Source organism: Schistosoma mansoni, chromosome 4, assembly GCF_000237925.1.
Source record: "Schistosoma mansoni strain Puerto Rico chromosome 4, complete genome".
Classification (NCBI taxonomy): Eukaryota; Metazoa; Platyhelminthes; class Trematoda; order Strigeidida; family Schistosomatidae; genus Schistosoma; species Schistosoma mansoni.
The window spans coordinates 18843870-18866775 of NC_031498.1; the positions used below are offsets into that span (position 1 = coordinate 18843870).

General features: G+C 33.2%; 1 protein-coding gene across 1 annotated transcript; it reads left to right on the plus strand.

Moving 5' to 3' along the window:
* Positions 1-1188: 1188 nt before the first annotated feature.
* Positions 1189-21061, plus strand: Smp_197830 (putative rassf; the record flags this gene model as incomplete). Its single annotated transcript, XM_018797071.1, has 8 exons — positions 1189-1275; positions 2944-3049; positions 3119-3780; positions 4036-4326; positions 14473-14720; positions 17292-17398; positions 18352-18497; positions 20993-21061. The coding sequence occupies 8 exons, from the start codon at positions 1189-1191 to the stop codon at positions 21059-21061; spliced, it is 1716 nt and encodes a 571-aa protein (XP_018652149.1).
* Between the last annotated feature and the right edge of the window lie 1845 nt (positions 21062-22906).

The following is a 22906-nucleotide window of genomic DNA, read 5'->3' on the forward strand; positions in this document are numbered from 1 at the left end:
TGTGCATATCATTGAAATCGTGAACCGATCTAAGTCAGATCACCATTAAAAACCCGGAAACTGTACAACCGTTCCATCTTAACATGGGACTCCTCAGCAATGAGCATCCACGACTCCACACGGGGGAATCGAACCCAGGGCCCTAAGTATGGCTCCCGAACGCTTAGTCTCTAAACCACTAAGCCGGGATTCAAAGGTGTTGATGTTTAGGTGCAATCAATCCACCACATTATGAGAGCATTTTATGTTGTTTTCAATGCGTATCTGCTTCATCGCACATAAATTGGTTCCACTGGTCACGGCTTTTTACTAGAACTCCGTAAATTTCCTCTTGAAGCTAGTCACTGGTAAGCACATGATAATTATCAGTAAGGGGTTGTGGAGATTGTTAAATTACATTGAAATCATGGACCGAACTAAGTTAGACCACCCTTGAACACTTAGAACCACTGTGAATGAATGGCTGAATGTTAATTTCTATAGTCTATACAACAGGTTGAGTTGGACGTTTTCCGATATATAAAAGCATCAATTTATTATAAGTAGTTAAATTTCAGTAAATTTACGTAATCTTATTATTGGATTGTTTCGGCTTTGAAGAAGACTTATTTTATTTCTTTATCATAGATGTTTAAATTCGTTTATGATTGACAACCTTTAAATTGAAAATTGGTGTTTATATTTATTTTTTATTTATTAACTTATTTAATACACAAATGGGGGTATAACTGGGCACCAAAAAAGTATGCGCTACATAAAACAAAGAGATAACATTTTGAAAAGAAAATCAAGGGCAGAAAGAAAGTACAATTATAAAACACAAAATAAGTGAATAAGTATAGTATATGATAAAATAAAATCCAAAGTCCTTTATTCAAAGGAGATGCAATCTCCAAGGTAGTTGGTGATCAAAATAGGTTTATATGCCTTTTACAACACTGGATGTTTATTTTCCGTTTTATTTTACTTACGTAAACAACATCCCCGTCACATGAAGACAATCAATAAGCTATCCCTGTCAAATTTTGAGAACTCGTGGCCATATAGATGTGTCTCGAAAGGAGAACAGACTCTGCACTTTTGGCCGTACCAGGGAAACGCGGAGATATGTATAAAATGATGTATTCGTATCTTATATTTACTACCTAATATTGGATAAGCTAAGAGCAATAATTCGATATTGTACTTATGCCAATCTTTTTCTCTTTCGATTTTTCTTTAGCTCCACCTGTGCACCCACGAAACTCTTCAAGATCTTATCATCAAAATGCTCCAGTGAGTTACTATGACCATATATATGTATGTCGACTCGTTTGGCTCTTCATATGGTTTCCTCCCTTCATACAGATATCATATTTTTCTTGAATTATGAATATTTAGAATATTTCTTTTATGTCCATAATACTCACTTAGAATTATGATATTAGTTTGGTACATTTATGTTAACCTCCCATTGAGCTAATGGTTCATCCAACCGACTAGAACAATTTCATGTCAATTTCTTTTAGATAATTTGGAACAAATAATAAATCTCATGTTGTTCACTACATAGTTCAACTACTGATTTATGCCAATACAGAAATTCCAGTCAACAAACTTACATTCAATCAAACGCGTTAGTCTGTATTGTGAGGTTCCCTAAGCTAATGCATACATCTGAGATGATGGAGAAGATTTGTAGCTCAGGTGGATGAGCTGGATGGTTTGGTCGTGGAGCTTTCATCGTCCTTCTGAACGACATCATGAGCACATTGGCTGTAGTTAGTGGTACTATAGTTTGTCTTATTTGTTGTTGCGTTTCCTCGCTTATTCCGGAAGTTTTGAGTGATGACTCTGGTGCTGCGAAGAATTCTAGTTTTGAGGCGTCGCTTGTATTGTAGTTTAATATCTTTCGGAGTAGGTGTTCTTCTATGTTTGTTAGTGGTTGTTTTGATAGGTTGACCACGCAGTTGTTTGTTTTTTTTCTATGGTTGGCTTTGAGATTTTGATTATTTTATTTTTAAGGATGTTTCTTCTTTTTCCTCTGTATCGTTTGCATGATGTTTCTATGGCTGTTGTCAAGATTTCCAAGTGTTCTGATGCGAGTGTCCGTTGTGCTGATGATGTCATTCAGAAGGAGGATGAAAGCTCCACGACCAAGCCATTTAGCTCAGAGAACAAAACTCCGTCAAAAATGCGTATATCTGTTTGAACGCCTCATCGTCTCCTTGTTTGACTAGGATCATACATAAAGTTAGAGCTGACCGTCAAAATACATTGGGGATCTTCATAATATCAGTTAATAGAACTTTAAAAAAAAACTTAACCTGTTACCGAGTTCAATGATATATCACAGTTGTTATAAAGATATTTGAGAAGAACAAATGGTAGTCTAGGCAATTATGGATAATTTGAGTTTTCTATAAACGCACTTGTTTGTGGGTCATTATCATGAAGTAGTGAATGGTAAATCTGACTGATTCGTTCCAACTATGTTTCTGGGTAAATTTCATGAGGAACGGCAATCAGTTGATGAGGTAATGAAAACTATTATTTCAGTTTAGACCCCCTATATCTTTATATTATCGATCATTCGTTTCTCATTGTTTTACTGGATTTGACTTAATACTTAGTGTGATTAGTTCTTTTTTTCAATCCTAAACATTTTGTAACTGGTCACTTACAGCAATTTCTTATTCTTTTAATTAATGCCTGTATTATGTTATAACTAGTTCACGATTACTGGTGATTTTATCACGTAAATGGTGGCTTCTTCGAGAAAGGATATCAACATCAAGAGTAATTGTACATAAACTTCGGGAATTTCTATTTTGTTTTCGACTTTTTCGAACAAGTGTATTTTCCATTCAAATGTAAACTTCATTTTAATATTAACTGTTAGCTTTTTGTGTACAAAATGAAGTGTTCCATTTGCTTGTTTATCGATTTTTTTGTTTATTTTAGGTTGTGACGTCGTCTACTGGATTTGTGGCTAGTGAAGCTACAACTCCTACTAGTGGTGCACCACTTGGTTGCCGTCTAGCGGAACTAGCCAAAGAACCTCATTCAAGTCAGAAATGCCGTAATAATAATAATAATAATAATAATAATAATAAAAACTATGCACCTGTCAAGTCAGTTGATGAAGTTATTTCTTCAAATGAACTAATTAATCATTGCCTCAATACACGAAATTCTCATTTCAATCATTCTGGTGTTATATATTCCAATGCACAATCAGAGTCAATTCAAACTAACTCCAGTTATGATACAGTACGTCCAATTAATTTATCACCAGCTAATCTAAGATCGAACTTTTTAGTAAGTCGACCAAGTTTACCTTTGGAAACTAGTGTAAATGACGATCAAATTTCTCATGTTCACTATCCTCGTCATCATTCATGTGAAGAAAATTATTCACAACCTACTTCTGAGTATAGAAAGTTATCGCTGATTAATGGATCATCTCAATTTATTGGTGATAATAATAGTAACAATAATGCTCAAGAGCATTTCTCTCCTTCACGGCTCACACCATCACCTATAATTTTTTCACCCGTTAGTGATCGTTCAGACAATAACAGTACTGCAATACCACCATCTTTGTTGGAAAATCATCAAAATATAATCGCTTCTCCTATTATACCTCCATCTACAACTACTTCTTCGAATAATTCAGATGTTGACCCAATTCATAGATCAGATGGACAACAGGAGAATAGTAGATCAGTTTCTCCAATATGTAGTTCTCTCTTATTACCTCCACCTGTTCCATGGAATTTGGATTTAACAACATCTGAAGTAAATGAAACAACACCAAGTTTATTTATTAATAATAGTAATGACATAATTTTAAAAAATGATTATTATCAAAATAAAGTAGATATTGGATATAAATTTCATGATGGTTTATTTAATGGTGACACTACACAACAACATGCTTGTAAAAATGTCAATAATAATAATAATCATTCGAGATGTCGAAGTAAAGATTCACTCCTATCAGATGATATAAACTTTTTAAATAATTCATCCAATACTCAACATCATTATCAGAATTATGATAATAAACCATTTGGATTATTATCACCAACTCATCATTTAGATTTTGATAGTTTTGGAGTTTCTGAAATGACTAATAGTAATACATATGCTTTTAGTACATTCGATTCAGATTGTCTAGCATGGATGCGTTTAAGTATATATGATGTGACAAATCATTTAACTGAAGATATGAATAATTCATCAGAATTACAATTACCTAATTTGGATACATTATCTCGACCATGTGTTCATCATTGGGTGGATATATTCAACTCAAATCCTTTAGGTTTACGATTAAATTTTGTAAGTTTTGTGTTTCTATTCAACTTTTAGTTTGAGATTGTTTTATTCAATATGTTTTCTCTATGTTATGGTGAAAATATTGATTTGAAGAAATACGGAAATAATTAAAGAGATCGTAGGTGATGTTGTTCGTTAAATATCAATTACAGTGATATGGTTTACTATAATAATTAGAAATATTCAAATCAATGCTGTAATTAAGAATTCCCGAAATAGTACATTTTATGGCAGATAGAACTAGAGGAGCACAAATGAACGTATTGTATTTGAAATCTGTAATCAGTGGGCTATCAAGTACAAAGTAATCATTGATTCGTACAAAATACCACTTTTACATTTATGCATTTTATTCTTCTCTGAATTTTGGATTTGGTATTGTTTGATAGTTTTTGTTCTTCATTGTCACTCGTTTCTTTTTTTATCTGCATTCATCTATACATAATTTAGCATCCTTATTACTACTACTATTACCACTGGTTAACCTTTTAGTTTGTTAATTTTCTCTCTGGTTAGGCTAATTTATATTGAAGTAACTTAAACTAACCTATTTACGATGGTTCTCTATCCTGTTGCCTATGCCTAATTGCACGATGCTTCTCATGAGATTGGTGCAACAGATGACCTAAGTTTAAGTCTCTTTGATGGGACTGACACACGTTTAATCTCTTATAAGATATCACTTTAGGGAGCATGTAATTCTCAAGATATAACACTAAACATAATGTTAGTAAAGGGAGGTTTGTGGGGCTTGTTGAATTTTATCGATTTACATCATGGACTGACCTTAGACAACCATTGAAGACCAGGGATCGTACATAAGCATCACTGAGAATTTCCATATTAGAATGAATTAGTTGTCCAGTATTTCCTGGATTTTAATGGTCGTTTAATTAAAGTCAGTCTGTGATGTGGAATTTAAAACTAGGCAAAATGTACTGTTCGAAATTGGTCTGAGTAGTTTATTTTTGTATTTTATAATTTTTTACTCAACGAAGATGTTTTATACACTTAGAACTTAAAGGATACTAGAATGAAAATAAACATGTCAGCAGTCTATGTAAAGATAATTGAGCTTTAATTGGTGCGACTTCACATAGAAATTTTACCAACTAGAGATCCTTTCTTTTAAATGATAAACTAGAAAAATAAACAGAACTACCTAGCTAATACTCATCTGATGCACATTGAATTTATCAAATGAAAAAGAGCTTTCATGGTTAGTAACTTTAGACCTGATCAATTTCATACATTTTAAAAGTTGTTTATCACATTATTGTTTTATACACAATCCTCTTATACGTTTGCTACATAGTACAGAGTTGGTTTACATTGTTTATTCAGCAGTCTGCTATGTGCGTATTTGTTTTTTTCTAGATTTGAGCGTAAGAAGATAGTCATAAAACTAAATAACTGTCATCACATAGGAGAAAGCATACGTTAAGATTATAGGTATTTGAATGCAATATGGCTTAATGGTTCAAACATGGGAACATCATTCAAGGTAATTCAGTAGTATCTTTAGTCCCCACATGTGAAGTATGGCTGAAATTTGAATAATTAAACTTATGGTGTGTGCTACTGATGTTGACAGATATAAGTAGTATGTATCATTAGTCGAAAGTGAAATGTCTGGCGGCGGAAGGTTAAGAAGATCAAAGAAAGGAGAATGAGAACAAAGAATGACTTCTGTGGAAACGAAAGAACAATGAAGTCTGAGACGATTAATTGATATTTGCAAAAGCAGTAGTCATGTTTTAGAAAATTGATTGACATTTTGCAAATTAAGTATTTACTGTATGGTTCTTAGATTTTATTAATATGTTCTGTAATTTTGTGTTCAAATACATTCGATTGTCCCCACTGTGTTCTCGTTCACTACAAGCCTATACTTGGTAAATATGATGTCACTAAATGAATATCCGAAGACCATATACCTAACTAGTAACTTATCTGATTACATAAATAATAACTTATATACCTGATCATAAGTCAGATAATATAAAAGCGACTGCGATTTAACTTTAATTCCCAACTTTTACCGGGTAGTTCCATCGGTCATGTCAGTTTATCCTTCTACAACAACAACTTATTACCCTCTTAGTTAATAACAGTCGTTCGACTTATGTCAACAACATGTAGTGAATAGCTTTTTAATAAAGTCAAATCTATGAAACTTTGAAATTGAATAATTTCATCTTCCAATACTTACACTGTGGTTCAGGGCAAATGTTTGCAACTGTATCATAACATCATAACTTGTAATGTAAACAGTTACAAATTAGTTCGTGATGTAAGCCATCTCCATCTTCAGCAATCTCCATGAATATTTCGCACTAATGATAGTCATATGTTCACTAGTGACTAATTTTGGGAGATGATTGCTGGAGTTCCAGTGAGCAACTGTGCCCAGTGGAGTTGGAATATGTCGGATATGAGACAGTTACCTACCTATGAGATTGGAAGACGGTTGCGTAATATGGTTAATTGACAGAGGTTAGAAATGTAAACCATTGGATGCTGACCTGGTAATCTATATGTTAGATTATTGCTACAAGACTAGAAGGTTGTAGTTTTCGATCTTCTATGGGGGGGGGCGTGGATACACACTGTTGTGGGTTCTCAAAGTAGAATGAAATCGTTTTCCAGTACTTCATTTTCTAACTAAAGTCAATTCGTCGTGTAAGCTACATAAATGAAAACTTACCAGCGTATAAGTTGTTGTAGAAGTATCCACACTAGACTTGGTTTCTGTATATTTGTTTACTTACACCTGTTACCCCTCATGGACTAGCATAGGCCGCTCACCAGCATTCTCCATCCAACTCTGTCCTGAGCAATCCTTTCCAGTTGCTATTTGTTATATCTTGTGGCCGAGTGGATGCCCTGTTAATGTATGACGTGGTAAGACGGCCAATCAGAGAGCAGTGTATTATCGATCGGACCAATGACACACAAAATCCGTACGAGCAGTTTAGAGCACTTGTCGGTCCTGCTTTCTGCCTAGCTCAGTCAGTTAAGTTCAGAACAGCCTCTGCGGTATGAATCATTATATTTCAAACATACTGAGTTTATATTACCAAACAGACAGACGGCATCGTACCAATAAAATAGAAATTAACATTTGCACAAGATTCAGCCAAATGTGGCTGTGAATGTGGGGGGCAGTAATTAATAGACTAGGGATAACTCAAGAATGGTAAATCGTATGATAATAGTCTATAGGTCAAAATAAAGCTTGTAATAAGAGGGACGCGAATATGAATAGTTTAGTTAGTTAACAATTATACAATAAAAATATAGATATAGTATTGGTCCATAAACGGGTCCCAAAGTCCCCATTCACTATTATTATCGGGACATAACACTATTCATTTGATTTATGTTTATTAGATTATGAAAATGATTTTTATTACAAAATATATTTCGAACTAAGGTGAAACAATTGTTTAATTTTTCAAAACTTCCCGTAACTGGCGTCAGCTTGTCATGGTAAATTATTTTCAAATCATAATGGTTGTCGTTTCAGTGTGAATCCCGACAATGCTAATAAATATGTGTAATGATTAATTACAAAGAAGTATTTTTGTTAACCTACAAAAAACAACACTTTATGTACATGTTTAAACTCAAGTGTGTATCTTAGCAACCATTGGAGATTTATTGATATGTATATTGCTTTATTTCTATAATATGTGGTTGATTGAATTACAAAATAAACATGATCTATAGACAGATCTATTTTTTGATGAGCTTTTATATCTGAAAAAAGTTGGTATAATCGAAACTTTTATTAAACACATGATAATGGTCCTTGTTGCATACATTATGTAGAACGCTATGAATTTACTGTATTTCGTTGTTTTCTCCTCAGTTTTATGGGTTTATAATTTCAGTTAATTCAGGTTTGAAATTGACAATACCTATTTTAATCAATATTGATAGATGCAAAATAGTTGGTTATGGTGTCTGCTCGATAGTCATAATCAGTGGTTGTAGATGTTGTGTGATACAGCCCAGAATTGGTCACAGTGGCATAGATGCATCCACTTGTTATTTTTCATTGTACTTTAAGTTTCGGTATCATTTTATAGGTACTTTCTTTTCCATGCGTTTTCCCAATTGTCAGTCCTTTTCTTCTATAATTGCTACTATTATGATTTCTAATCGTTTGCTGTTCATTTTGGTAATTTCATCTGTTTATAGTGTTGTGGTATAATAACGTAGGTCAGATTCTACATTTATCATAACTAATTGATTGTATGTACATCAAGAAAGAAAGCAACTAAATGCAATGAGTTTATTGTATCTAATAAGTATGGTTATTCTTTGAATAAATTTGTCCAAGGGGAACAATATTTTAAATATCTTGTTTTTTTTACGAGTATAGTAATCGTCTAGCAAAAGTGACGTTTAGTTGCCACGTAGTTTTCTTACCATTAATTTATGTTAGAGATGTAGCTTAGTGTGATGAAACTGTTCGACTTTCAGCCACTGATTTCCAAGTTTGAATCCTTCACCACTTCATTTTAAGCAACTGAGTAGTTATCATTAGCCCCATACACTTGAAGTGTGGTTCATATTCAGTTACATAATGAATGGATTAATTTTTGTTTAATATGTGTTATTAATTAATATTTGTTTTATTGTAGTCATTTAGAGAATCAAAGGTTGGTAATATATATCCATACTTGTTGACCTTTTGTAAAATTCATTAATTCCCATTTCACTGATCGGTTCATGATCTCAATGTCACACAACTGTGTATGCTAATAATTCCCATTTATTGGAAGAACTAATTTGTTGAAATGAAAAGAAAACAGAATTCTTTACAAAATAATGAAGACTGATTTCTTTTTCCTATTCATTTCAATCTTGTTATAAGTTTGTCGAGTTAGTTCAGAGCAGAATTTAAGTGTTCACTTCGTAGTCTACCGTTGACGGTTTCATTAAATCCGAACTCTTAAAATGTTTACCTTTAATTTTTTTGTCATTAATGGATGATGAAAAGAATTGTAATAACGTCTGACTAGTTCTTGTTTTCAATAGTTTTTTTTAATACGACATGACCGAAAAATTATCTTATTTTCAATGTTGTATTTTGTTGCTTAGTGTTTAAGAATTATGAAGCGATTCCGTTTCCATCTGTTTGCAATTTCGAAATAACTGGTTTTCAGAATTTTAAGGGTGAAAATGAAAGAGAAGCGAAAAATAAGTTTTTCTGCTCTTTTAGTGCAGGTTGAAGTGGGAGTATCAATAAATTTTCCATTGTTTTGAGTAAAAGGTAAAGTGATTGCTATGAGTCTAAATCCCACATTCGTATCGTCAGATACTTTCTTAGGTATTGCTTAAATAGTTTCTCCACATTTTCAGTATGAGATTAGTTGGGAAAGATCTTTTAAAGACACTCGTGAATGGATAACAGAGAATATCAGCACACTACTTAAAAGGGAAGTTTAGGATTTCATCACGTCCTAAATTTTGGGACGAGTTAAGTGACTGGTGACATTTTCGGACTTCACTTTAAGTGAAAATCGGAACACAACTATTCAAACCTATGGGTAAAGGAAGCATGACATCAGATAGTTGACGTTCAAAAGACTTATTTAAGTCACAAACATCCAGCTGGATATTGCTTCTAATGTATCTTTCTCCTGTAAGTTCTTAAAATAGTTCCTACATACTTGAAGAGGCTTAAAAAATAGGAGTTTGTGAGCAAACATTGAGTTCAGACTTCTAATCTCTAGGTTTATTTGACCATTTGTCTTTCGAACTTCAGTGGAGTTTTTTTCCCTGTACATTCTTTCTTTTACCCTCTGTAATCGTTTTAGTTGTGATGTAAGTCGATCAAAACATACAAAAATGGTTTCGGTTAGACAACAAATAAGGAAAAAGAATTTACGATAACAAGTGGTTACATCTGATTAGTGTTCATTCTTTCCAATACGTACTGGCAGCCACCACTTGTCTGTGAGTGTACTTTTTTGTACCTTGTAAAGCAATACGTCGTAAACTTTTCATATACGCGCCTGAATAGGTTATGTGATTAATAGACATAATAATGTGGTCTAGCTTCAATTGACTCATGAATTCAACTATAAAATTACTAAAATCTCCACAAAACCCCTTCTGATAATAATCATATGCACACTAGTGACTGGATTCAAGAGGTATTTCTTGGAGTTCAAGTGAGAAGCAGTGACCAGTGGAGTTTAATCGGATCTGTTGTGAGATAGTAACTCACTGAAGACAATGGTGGACGTTGCTTAATTTCGTGGATCGGTTGAAAGTAGACATTAACACCGTTGGATGCCGGCTCAGCGGTCTAGAGGTTAATAGCTCGCGTGCGAGACTGATAGGTCTTGGGTTCGAATCTCGCGAGGCGGAATCGTGGATGTGCACTGCCGAGGAGTCCCACAATAGGGCGAAACGGCCATCCAGTGCTTCCGGGTTTTCCATGGTTATCTAGCTTCAATTGACTCATAAATTCAACTATAAAACATAATGTGTTAAAACAAAACAAAAAGATAATTTATTGAAATGTCTAGATGGCAGGAACAGGTAGCTCAGATATTCAAGCAAGCCGCCTAACACGTGTTTCAACGAATGAATTGAACGGAGAGTTATTGATCCTAAGAATGTTAATTTTAGAAGATAATAATGGAAAGTGGGACATAATCAGATTAATTCGAAGCTCTTCATTTCCCTTGTATTATGGTATCTCGGAGGTTCTCACCCCGAATAAATTTTTATCGATCTATGAAAGATTGTTTTTCATTCTCATTCAGTGAGATCTAATTATATTATAGAAGTTAGAAAGAAGTGCAATGATGACGCAGAATATTCTGGAACAGATAACTTTAAGAATATTTGCCCACCCTTCAGACAAGTTCTAAATGGTTTTGACCGTCGTACTAAATATAAACCTGTCATCTTATCTTTACAAGAGAGTTCTTCATACTGGATTCATACCTATTTAAGAATATAGTTCTTAATTGTATTTACAAACATTTTCTTAGAAGTAGATTCAATAGAACCCGGAGATTATACTCCTTATTTCTAAAATATTGTCTGCGTTTTACTAAATTGGTTATGATTCTCTTCCTATACATTAAATAATATTCTTATTCACATTAGTCATTAGAAAAAAAGAATAATCTAGTTGACGTCTGATAATCACGTAAACTATTTAAGGTTTGATGGTAAACATGAATTTACTTGTGAAAAAGTTTGTAATTCATCTATCTCATATATTTTATGAATCATAATTTAAATGAGTCATTGTTATGTTGATGTCCTTTGTTTTTTTCTCTTATGAAGATATGATTCATTTTGTTTTGGTCAATATTATAGATAATAAGATAATATTTTAATCTTTCGAAAAAAATAAGTTTGTTTAGCTTGCCCAACTAAGTAGGAAAAAGTTGATTGAGTTTACAGGGGAAAAAAAAAACTTTGGTAAAAATGTGTGTAACTAAGATCAGTGGGGTAATCAAACCAAACGGACACGTTAGCAGTTTATTTTGATACAATTTGTGTATCAGTAGGGATTTCAATTTAACTATACTTTATGTGAAGTAGACTAATTCGTTAACAGTTGCATTTTCCTATCTCCAAACGTCGTAATAACCCAAAACCATTGCGATATATTTACTTCTTTATTTAAACAAATAAACACTGGTACAAGGAGGCAACAAATATATATGTGACACACATATATTCATCGCGTGCCCAAATCGAAGCAGATGATTTACTTAGTGGGTCACACCTGAAGCCTTTTACCTGAAAGTCTAATCTATAAGACAGTAGAGCAACGTTAGGAGATGAAATCTCATGATAACCAGTGACCTCGTCGCGAAAAGGTATATATATATATATAGTGCAGAATTCAGGGACCAATACATCCCATAGTACACACAAGCACAGATGCGCGCAGTCGCAAATATACATCACATGGCTTTATGGAATTAATAGACCAAGGCCTATACACTCAATGGTGTACACATGTGTATAGATGCGACTTAGTCTTGTTTTCCCCATGCTGGAGTCCAGTAGCACTAGTAACTGAATGAGTTACTTGCCTTCAGATCATTTGGTTGTAAAGTCATCTATCGACAATCAGCTCTTTCACGGTGATACCATAAACGATTTCAGTATCGGCCCTGGTTTATATCAAACCTAATAGGCCATCTTAGAGATAATCCATTCAAGACACCAATAGGAATTTCTTATTCCATTTATTCGCGTTACATTTATCTGTATATCACTGTCCTTTCAGATAGTTCATATTTACGATAGAGTTGGGGGACTGGTCCAGTCTTCATCAGTGTAGGCAATGTGGAAGTGCAGCCTGATCTCTTTTTAGCCGCTTACGTTAGTTCATGAAAGAAAGTTCCACTATCCCAGGAGCACTTCTCAGAGGTGTGAGTTTGACTGTGCCCCAGCTTCAAAGATATGCCACATTAAAATGCTAAAGGAATCTAATCTATTGTTAGACTGTGTATAATCGTCAACTTGTTAAATTCAAACTGATCTGGTCGATTTATCGCTAAATCACCGTGGTACAAGATTCGAACTGATAATTATATAGTTTGTTTTCATTCATTGAGCGTGAATCAAAAAACATTAGCTCTTTGTAACCTTCAGTCCCACTGAGGAGAATTTGACGGTATTTACTTTAATTGTAGACTTTGAATCATACATATACATTTCCAGTAGTTTTTTCTCTCTGATTGGTGATTGTATAAGAGGCTTGTTACAGCTTTTCTGTTTTTCTCTGAACACATTTGGATAAAGGTTATTCTTCACATTTATTCTAACTGATTATTTCAGTCCAGTTAAATTGATTAATTAATTTGATTACCTCCTGACAATAATTGATATTTTAATTTATGAATGTTACTTAGATACTTGTTTCATTCATGTAAATAGTTGTGGTGATTACTATTGAAGACAGTAAGAACAAGCATTTAAGCAGAATAATATGAATTCATTTCATTTCGTTTGGTTCTCATCAACTACTTACAACCTGTAATATTTAAAGACCATAATTACAGAATAGGTTTATATTGCTTATATGGAAGTTGAAGTTAGACATTAACACCGTTGGATGCCGGCTGGCTCAGTGGTCTATCAGTTAAGGGCTCTGGCTCGAGACTGGTAGGTCCTGGGTTCGAGTCTCGCGAGTGCGGGATCGTGGATGCGCACTGCTGAGGAGTCCCATAATAGGACGAAACGGCCGTCCAGTGCTTCCAGGTTTTCCATGGTGGTCTAGCTTCAATTGACTCACGCTTTCAACTATGAAAAATACTAAATCTCCACAAACCCCCTTCTGATAATTTATATGGAAGAGTTTATCTGGAAGTTATTTTGAGGACATCAGTGTAGTATAGCGAAGATGCAAACAATATTGAATAGATCGAATAAAATATTGTAAGATGTACCTTATATAGAAGAATATTCTATTGCATTGATGGTAACAAAGGTCAAAGGGGTTTTAAACAAGTTGTTACGTACTGAGTAGACGCTGATAATACTTAAGGATATAATGAGTTAAGTTCAGTTAATTAAAGTAAGATTACCAATCTAGAAAGCATTCTAAAAAGTACATTATGATGTAAATAATTGAAAGAAAGAATTATATCAAATTTACTATGCAATATAGGAACTTTTGTGTCATTCAAGACAGAAAGATTAACAACTGTCTCCTTTGGAACATATAAGTCAATTTCCTGACACCTGATAGCGATAACTTCAGAAGACTGAGGTTTGACCATTTATTTATCATCTTGGATGATTTTAAGGTGTTGATCTATTGTGTCCAAGAAACATTCAGTAATTGTTCTATTTATTACTATTGGTGAATAGTTTAAATGTGTGCAGTTTACGTTGAGTATTACTTTTAGACATGAGGATGTCAATTATCTGATTCACATATAATAGACTTATCCATAAAGTGATGCGTATTTGATTGAAGTATCGTAAAAGTGATAAAATATCTGAGCTTTTAATGGGTTTGATTCTTAGATGATGTCCTACTCTACAAACTTTCCTAGACTTTTTTTTACATACGACTAAGTGGTATTTTTAGCAACTGTTTTTAAATCAACTTACATCTTAATTTTACATTTAACTGTGTTATACCTAAAGGTGGATGATTCTTGTCGACTTGCTGGGACTTTGCGCATTTATATTAATCTTATTAAACCGGTGAAAATGTCTTTACGACGTACATTGGATATGTTTCCATCAAGTGCAACAGCATCACCCGAACCAAATAGTCCAACTAAAGTAAATTTAAATGAAAGTGGGGATGAGAATAATGCTGTACCAACACCACCACGTTTAGTTTCATTTTTCCTACCAAGAGGTACTTCAAAAGTAGTTTATGTGACAAGGTAAGTGCATTTTACTTTTTTAAAAAATGAACACAGATCATTTCGGTTGAAATCATGAATTTATCAATGTTAGACCACCGTTGAAAACCTGGAAGCAATGGACAGCCGTTTCGTCCTTTTATGAGACTCCCCAGTAGTACACGTCCATGCGATATTATCTAGCCGAAATCAATCTCCATAATCCTCTAGTGTAGTTAATAATTTACTGTCTACTGGCTTATCTCAAGAGCTAATCCCAAGAGTTCTAGTGAGAAGCTGTGACCTGCGGGTTTCAACCATATCGAGCTTTAAGTGGTATTAGCAAGCGCATTGGAAGATGATTGCGTGATATTACGAATTGATTGAAGTTAAACAAGCAAGCATTAGTTCAGTGGTCTAGAGATTAAACATTTTCATGCGAGACCAGTCATCGGTTTGATTCCTCGATGTGTGGGTGTGCATGAAGAGTGTTAAGTAATAGTCCCATACTGAGACAAATCGTCTATCCAGTGTTTCCAGCTTTGGGATGGTGGTTTAACTAAGGTCGGTTCATAATTTAATTCACGAAAATCATTTATCTCACCGTTACAAGTGAAAGTCCTTAGTGCTCTCCTAAAGTTTACACTTGGCTTTTAACAGACAAACTTCGGCTATCATCCTGAGACGTCATAATTCTTCCTTCAACTCCAAGGGGAGAGTTTAAATGGTTTGAATTAGTTTTTCTGGTTAGCGTTTTTTTAACGAGTTAGTTTTTCTACGGGATGGGGTCGCTAACCCCATGCTCAACCCTTCTTTTTTTACCCGGGCTTGGGACCGACAGTAACTCTAGAAGAGCTACAGGCGGAATTGAGCACATTGTCTATGACGACTTATTTACGTACTGATTTGAGTATCTGATATTCATTCAGGGAAAGTACTGCTGGCGTATGGTCTCCATACCTACATTTATCGTATGGTGTGTATGAGCCTCGGTTTATGTGTTCTATATGTGCATATATCGTATACTTGCGAACGAAATCCTCTATGCCTATATGTACTCATGGGTGAGTGGACAAGTTTGCGCATTCTATGATTACATGTAACTCATATTAGCAATCGCGACCATCTATGACTATATGTGTATCATTGGAATTTACGTATCTTTGATATTTGCATTCGAGTATACACATATACAACATACTCGGGAAAGGTTCCACGTTTCTCCACTGGTGAACTCATTAATAGCTCATCATCACTTTCGGTTTGTATCACCATGTTAAATAAGATGTTAATGATAGGCTTACCTTATCGCCAAACGATTTGTTTATTTTTAAACATCAATTTACTAACGTCATTTAGTTTTAAAACTGAATCTTATTCATGGTTGAAATCTTTGTAACAATCATCATAAAATGTTATGACTGATAAATTTCAACTAGTTTGACTTTATAGTAATCAAATACGACGTGTAGACTAACTATAAAAACGTTTCTTAGGATTATTAAAGCTAATCTTCGATATATTCTTAGCGACACTACATTTACGAACAGTTGAATTGTTATTGTACAATATCTGTCTTCTCTCAGTACATAAAAGGGTGTAACTAGTAGGCTGTTGTACATGCATATTTTATGATATATATATATATATATATATATATATATATATGATAAATTCCTGATTACTGTATTCCTGATTACTGTAGCAACCATATCAAAAATTTAATTAATATCTTTAAGAGAATATTTTGTCTTGTTATTTAAGATGATTTAAAATGGTTTATGAGTATGTTTTTCAGCTACTTTTGAATTTTAGCATGTTTACTGTTGTCTGTTATATAAGCAAGATATATGTTGTAATTACATCATATATTATATCAATTGACTCAGTTAGTCATGCCCGCAAATGCACTGGAACGGCTGAGGGTAGAGAGAGTCAGCTCACCCTCTCGAAATATTCTCACATGGCCATGCATATACAGCTTCTGTCAGGGAATTCCTATTCACCACCTCGTGACGAAGGTGTTATTTACGAAATTGAGATGATGAGATACGAATATCCGACACTCTACTTGGGTTGGTGGATATGGAGGATCTACCTAGGGGTGTTGGAAAACCCTGATTCCAAACCAATGATGCAGACGGGCTCCAGAATCCTGGAGGAACAAACGGCGTATGAACCTATTGTTGGTCACTGGTTATCATGAGATTTCATCTCCTAACGTTGCTCTACTGCTTTATGGATTAGACTTTCAGGTAAAAGGCTTCAGGTGTGGCCTACTAAGTAAACCACGTGCTTCGATTTGGGCACCTGATCAATATTCCAGCCCTCACATGTATATTTGTTGCCTCCTTGTACCAGTGTTTATTTGTTTAAATAAAGAAGCAAAAGTCATGGTCATCATAGAGCCTGGGACAAGTGTCAGTCAGATGATAGACTTGAATGTCCTGGGTTCGACTTGTGGTCGCGTTAAGTATGAGGAATGATAAAGTGGTGCTTCATACTTCAACACGACCAATCGTTTGAATTTTTCCTGTTTCCAATGATTGTTTAATTACAGTTACCTCATGGTTTAAACTGTGATCATATGTACTCATTATTTATTTATTTCAGTTCTACAACTTCAGCTAACGCTATTCAATCGTTGTTAGATCGATTTCACATACAAGAATCTGCTCGTAAATTCGCGTTGTATGAACATACTTTAGAAGGTAGTTCAAGTGAGTTGGGTGATATTTTTTTAAAAAGTGCTTTTTTACACTTCGTTTCTGTAGGTAGTGATTTTTCTCACTGATTTTCTAGTGATCTGAAAAGTTTTCTTCTCTAATACTTTTTAAAGATCGGGTTTGTCTTCTAATCTTCCAATATTGTCTCTGCATGTTCTGACAAATTTACTTCAGTTGAAGTTATTCTTACCTTACATTATTATATCGGCTATTAAGGAAATTAACAAAATGAGAAATAAATAAGAGTAAATAATATCAACTACCTCGGGAACACCTGAAGATGCGAAATCTAAAGTTAGTGAATGAGGAAGGGGACGAAGAATTAAAAGCATTGGTGGGGGAAGATTTGAAGCTTAGTTGGATGATTTTCGTTGAGTTTCGTCCTCTGAGTTAGACTGCTTAGCTGTCGAGTTTTCATTGTCCTTCTGAATAACATCATAAGCAAATATAGGACCAAGAATATGAGATTAAATAGAGAGATAATCAAAGTAAAAGCTCAGACGCAGACAAATTAAAGGTCAACAATAACTTATCAGGATTTAGGTCGACAGAACAATCTGCTACTCATATTGTGATGTTTACTATTTGTGTCTACAAAAATAGGTAGTATGTAACACCGATTGAAAGTGGAAAGCCTGGCATCAGAAGGCCAAGAAGATCGAGTTGAAGAAAATAGAAAGGAACTGTGAACTGAAAGAATCCTACCGAATGTGAAGTACAAATGATAAAAATTTGCAAATGAAGTATTCAATGTTCTCATATTTTACCAAGATGTTCTGTAATTTTGTATTAAAAATGTGATGATTGTCCCCAACTGTGTCCTCGTTCACAACAATATCTGGAGAAATTCAAATACTTCACTTCTACCTGATGATGTTGTTGATAAGAACAAGAAGAAGACTTTTTTTAGATGTATAAATATTTTTCTATTTTGTTACATTTTATAGTTAGCGCTCGAAAACTTTCTACAACTGAATGTCCTCTTCTATTATTATTAAATTGGGTACGTATAAGTACAAATCGTGAACAATTTTTAGAATTATTAAAACAAAAACGTATTGTACTACAAGAAAATGATACTTGTGATATAGAGGTAAGTGGTTTATTATATTATTCGATTCAATTTTTTCAACATTTACCATTATCTATCTAAATGTGAGTCTTTTTGGTGAATTTCCTTTCTCAGAGCTCAATGGTTCAATCGTTAGACTTTCATTGTTCTTTTAAACAATAGCAACCCAAAATTCAAGTAGAAGTTCAGGTAAACAATGAAAGGTTCACGAATAAAGCATCTAGCTCAGAGAACGAAACTTCAAAAATGATCCCCCTGAGCTACAAATCTCTACAATTATGAATTGTTTCATTCTACTAACCCTTGACTTTTATTCATTAGACTATAGATTCCAATCTTGTTCCACTTACTTCAGTCTCATTAACTGAGTAGTGTTATTGGTCATTTCTGAGAGAAGCCAAGTATATGAACCTCACTTTGTTGCATTTCTCATACTGAATATGTGTTCTTAATTAGATAAGTTTCTTGTTCATAAAATTCAAGATTTTAAGTGACTAGTATCAATCGACAGATACTAATTACGTAATTACGTAACACATAACCACATAATATCAAATAACGTGTAGTCACAATGTCTTATATCGTTCATCTTAATAGCTATTTTCCATCTTGATCGATTAGCGCGCTATGAATTAAACAAGTACGATGTTGATCATTATCAAATGATTAGTTACTGTAAAAAGTCCAGATTGTTTGTAACATACTTCGTATGGTAAAGAATATTTCAAATCTTATTTTAGATGAAATTAACCAATGCTGTGTTTAATTTCAAATGATCAGTCATTATCTGAGCTGTAAACATTGTGATAAATAATTTAGTAGTCTCGATTGGTCGGCTTTTTCAAAAGGTGAATTGTTCAATTGCGAAATTTTCTTTATCATGTTCTACCATTACATCACCAGAGCTTACTTTAAGTTGGACAAGATTATTCCCCTTCATGATCAAAAGGTATATCATTTAGATTTATTTCTAGAATTCTGTAACCTCTTGAGTTTGAGTTATAGCTTATGTAATAAATCATGATAGTATAAATGTATCCTATTGGCATGTTCCCATTGGTCTATTTGCATATCTGACCCCCGGATATATATATATATATATATATATATATATATATATATGACACAGATCTGCCTGATAATTAATTTTACTTTCTCTTACCCTTTTACAGTGGAAAGACTTTACTACAGCAGAATTAACAAATTTCCTACGTATACTTGATAAAGAGGAATGTGAATATCGTAATGCTATACTATACCAATATAATTTGTTGCGTAATCAATTAGAACAACGTATGAAACAATTAGTAGTTACAAATCACGTTCGTCATCATCATCATTCTCATCTTCATGAATCAAATGATGTTATTGGGGATTTTTCACCAGTAGAGAGTAATAATAATACTACTAATACCACTTCTAACGGACCTATCTATTCAAGATACTATTCACATTCACATCCACATGCACTGGAACAAACAACTGAAGATAATCAGTTACCTATTGGACATTGTAATTGTCATTGTTCGCAATAACTATAGTTTTAATTTGTAATCACTTACGTGTATCCCTTTTCACTTATGAATTGATGAGAGTTTCCATATTGATGATTATTTCAGAAAAAAATCACATCAATCATCGTATTTAGATCCAGTATTTTTCTTCATTCTATGTTCCCTTATCTTAGTGATTATACTTTATTGTTTAATGGGTTTAATGAAACTTCTTTCTATGAGTACTACTATCAATATGATTATTTACCATAATTAATCAACTGGGTGTTTACTGATGGTAGTATATATTCTCACCTGTTTATTATTGTTATTACTCTGTTGACGGAAATCTAATTCACTTATTCGACTTGCTCTTTAAATACGTCTTCTGTTTGAATAATTTGTTACTACATACATATTTTTTTCTACTTCTAATGTATTAACGACCTCATCTCAATTAGTTTTGATTGTATCGTTCTATTTCTCTGTGTCGTGGTAGTGAATGTTTTGCACTGTTTTCCCCCCAAAAAACATCAAGCGTATTTTTATTTTGTGCTTAACTTTCAAAGTGTGAATAACTGAGACTAGTTGGTTGTATTTGTTTGGCTAATGAGTAATAGGATTCGTCTCCACCTTTGAACTACCCAAGTTGAATTTTGTTACCATTAAAATCATTATTATTATTATTATTATCATCATCAGTAATTACAGATTGTAAATAAATTTGCCTTTCTTAGCTTCTTACGTAATTTCCTTGTTCTTTCTCTGAAAACAATACTATAATATCCATTTGATTTTTAATTCTCCTTAGAAAAAAACCTTCACATTTATTGTGTATGTTTGTTTATGTATGTATGTGTTCGTGTATGCTTCTTTCTGTTGTTGCATAACAACAAGTGATCATCTTTTTATATATATTTTAGAAACTTGTGAATCGTACTTGTAACAGTGATAGTACATGCGTGAATTGTTCACATACTACTAGTTTTAACCTGTTTAATAAATTATTTATCGATATTACAGGCTGAAATACACAACACACTAGACATTTTACCTGTGTACAATCTTTTTGTTTCTATGGGAAAAGAATAATGCTTCACCCTATACAAATGCTTACATACATTTTTTTCTCTTATAATGCTGTTCGCTTTTCATTGTCCCGTTTTATGAATACTTTAAACTGTTTACTTGTTTGTTGTGTTGAAATTTGATTTGATTTCTTTATTTCACCTCGAAAAAAAATTCTAGGAAGCAAATAAATACTTTATGAAACAAGTATTGTTTTACTAGTGCTTCTAAATTGAAATAATGGGGTTTTCAGTGTTTTGTTTTGAGTTTTAGGATATGAGATTCGAAGCCGTTGATAAATGATTGAGGAACTGAAAAGTTCTCTTCTGAGATGCAGGTACATCCAGCTGACGAGTCCCAAATAGGACGAAACGCGCGTCCTGGATTCCACTGCTAGCCATTATCCATCTTTGCTTCTCTTCACTTTATTTCGGAATTTTGAGAATAGCTTTGAATTAATCTCATGAGGATGTAGGCATGTTATCATTGAGCACACAGTGTTATAACGCAACGATTTGAATTTACTAATTATACTGTAATGAACGAAGAATTGGTGGGGATAACCAATCTGTTTTTTAAAGCAAAATTACCGAGTGCTTTCCTAAAATATGCAAATCATACATTAATTACATTATTTGCACATCTTCCATCAGTTGTCCTTTACATGCTTCATAATTTCAGCTCTCTTGTCATTATAATTGCCTTATGTTTTCCTTTCTGTTTTCTTTAATTCGATCTTCTCAATCTTCTTCTGTCAGACATCCCACTTCTGATTTGTGTTGCATATTACTTATATCTGTCAAAATAAGTAGCATACACCTACAACAACTAATTAGACTTCTGATCCTTACACAACAGTGAATCACTTTAATCAATCGTTGCTTGAAAATTCACTGTAGAAAATAAAAATATGAGCATATATAATGACTGTACTATGATATATTCATAGTTTAATGGAATTTAAAAATACGTGACTGATGTATTTGCTATCGGTTGTATTATACAGTTAGTTCAACGTCTGACATTTGTCTTTAGGTCATGCACTCATTTATATAATTCATACTAGGAATTATTCCTACTTTTGTCAAGATTTCTACGCTCTGATCACGATATATCTTTTTTTCGTGTCTCAGCTTTACAGCGGTCATTCTCTTGGATTACCGGATGTGTTTTTTTTCACTTAACTATACACTATATCATGAAATTATGTTATTTGATATATTTCAAGCGTATTGTTATCTTTAGAACTAGATATAAGCTGAGGAAATTGAAGCTATTTAGCTTTGACTGATGAATTAATTTGAGGTAATTTTAATTGATTTTAGACAATCTAACAAATATCGAATAATTTCCGTCTTATGGTATAAATGGTTCTAAGAAAGTATGAATAAAAATGACGAAACTACGTTACTGAATGTTATCAATAGTTCAGCTTTACTTATGTCAATAAATGATGGTCATTAATTTTGTTTACAGTGTACTTCATCGTTCTTAATATATCAGTACTGATTATCCTACTTGATGAATCAAATTGTGTTGGTTTCAGTGTTCTGTATCTCATTTAATTTGAGTTAACTGACTAACCTTCTTAAAGTAGTGTGTTTGGATAGCTTTCCTGTGCAATTTACATTTTGTTTACGAAGCTATTTTTCAATTAAGTACTTACATTGTTGATGATCTATGAATACTTGACTGATATGATCAACTAGATCGGCGTTTATTCAGTCAAACATCATCACTTCTCATCAAATGAGTGTCAAAAATGTAACAGTTAACTGAATATCTATAATCTTAATGAAATAAACTTTTAATTTTATCAAGATAACATGATCGTGTTCCACTTATTAAATGCCAAATATGTAATCACAG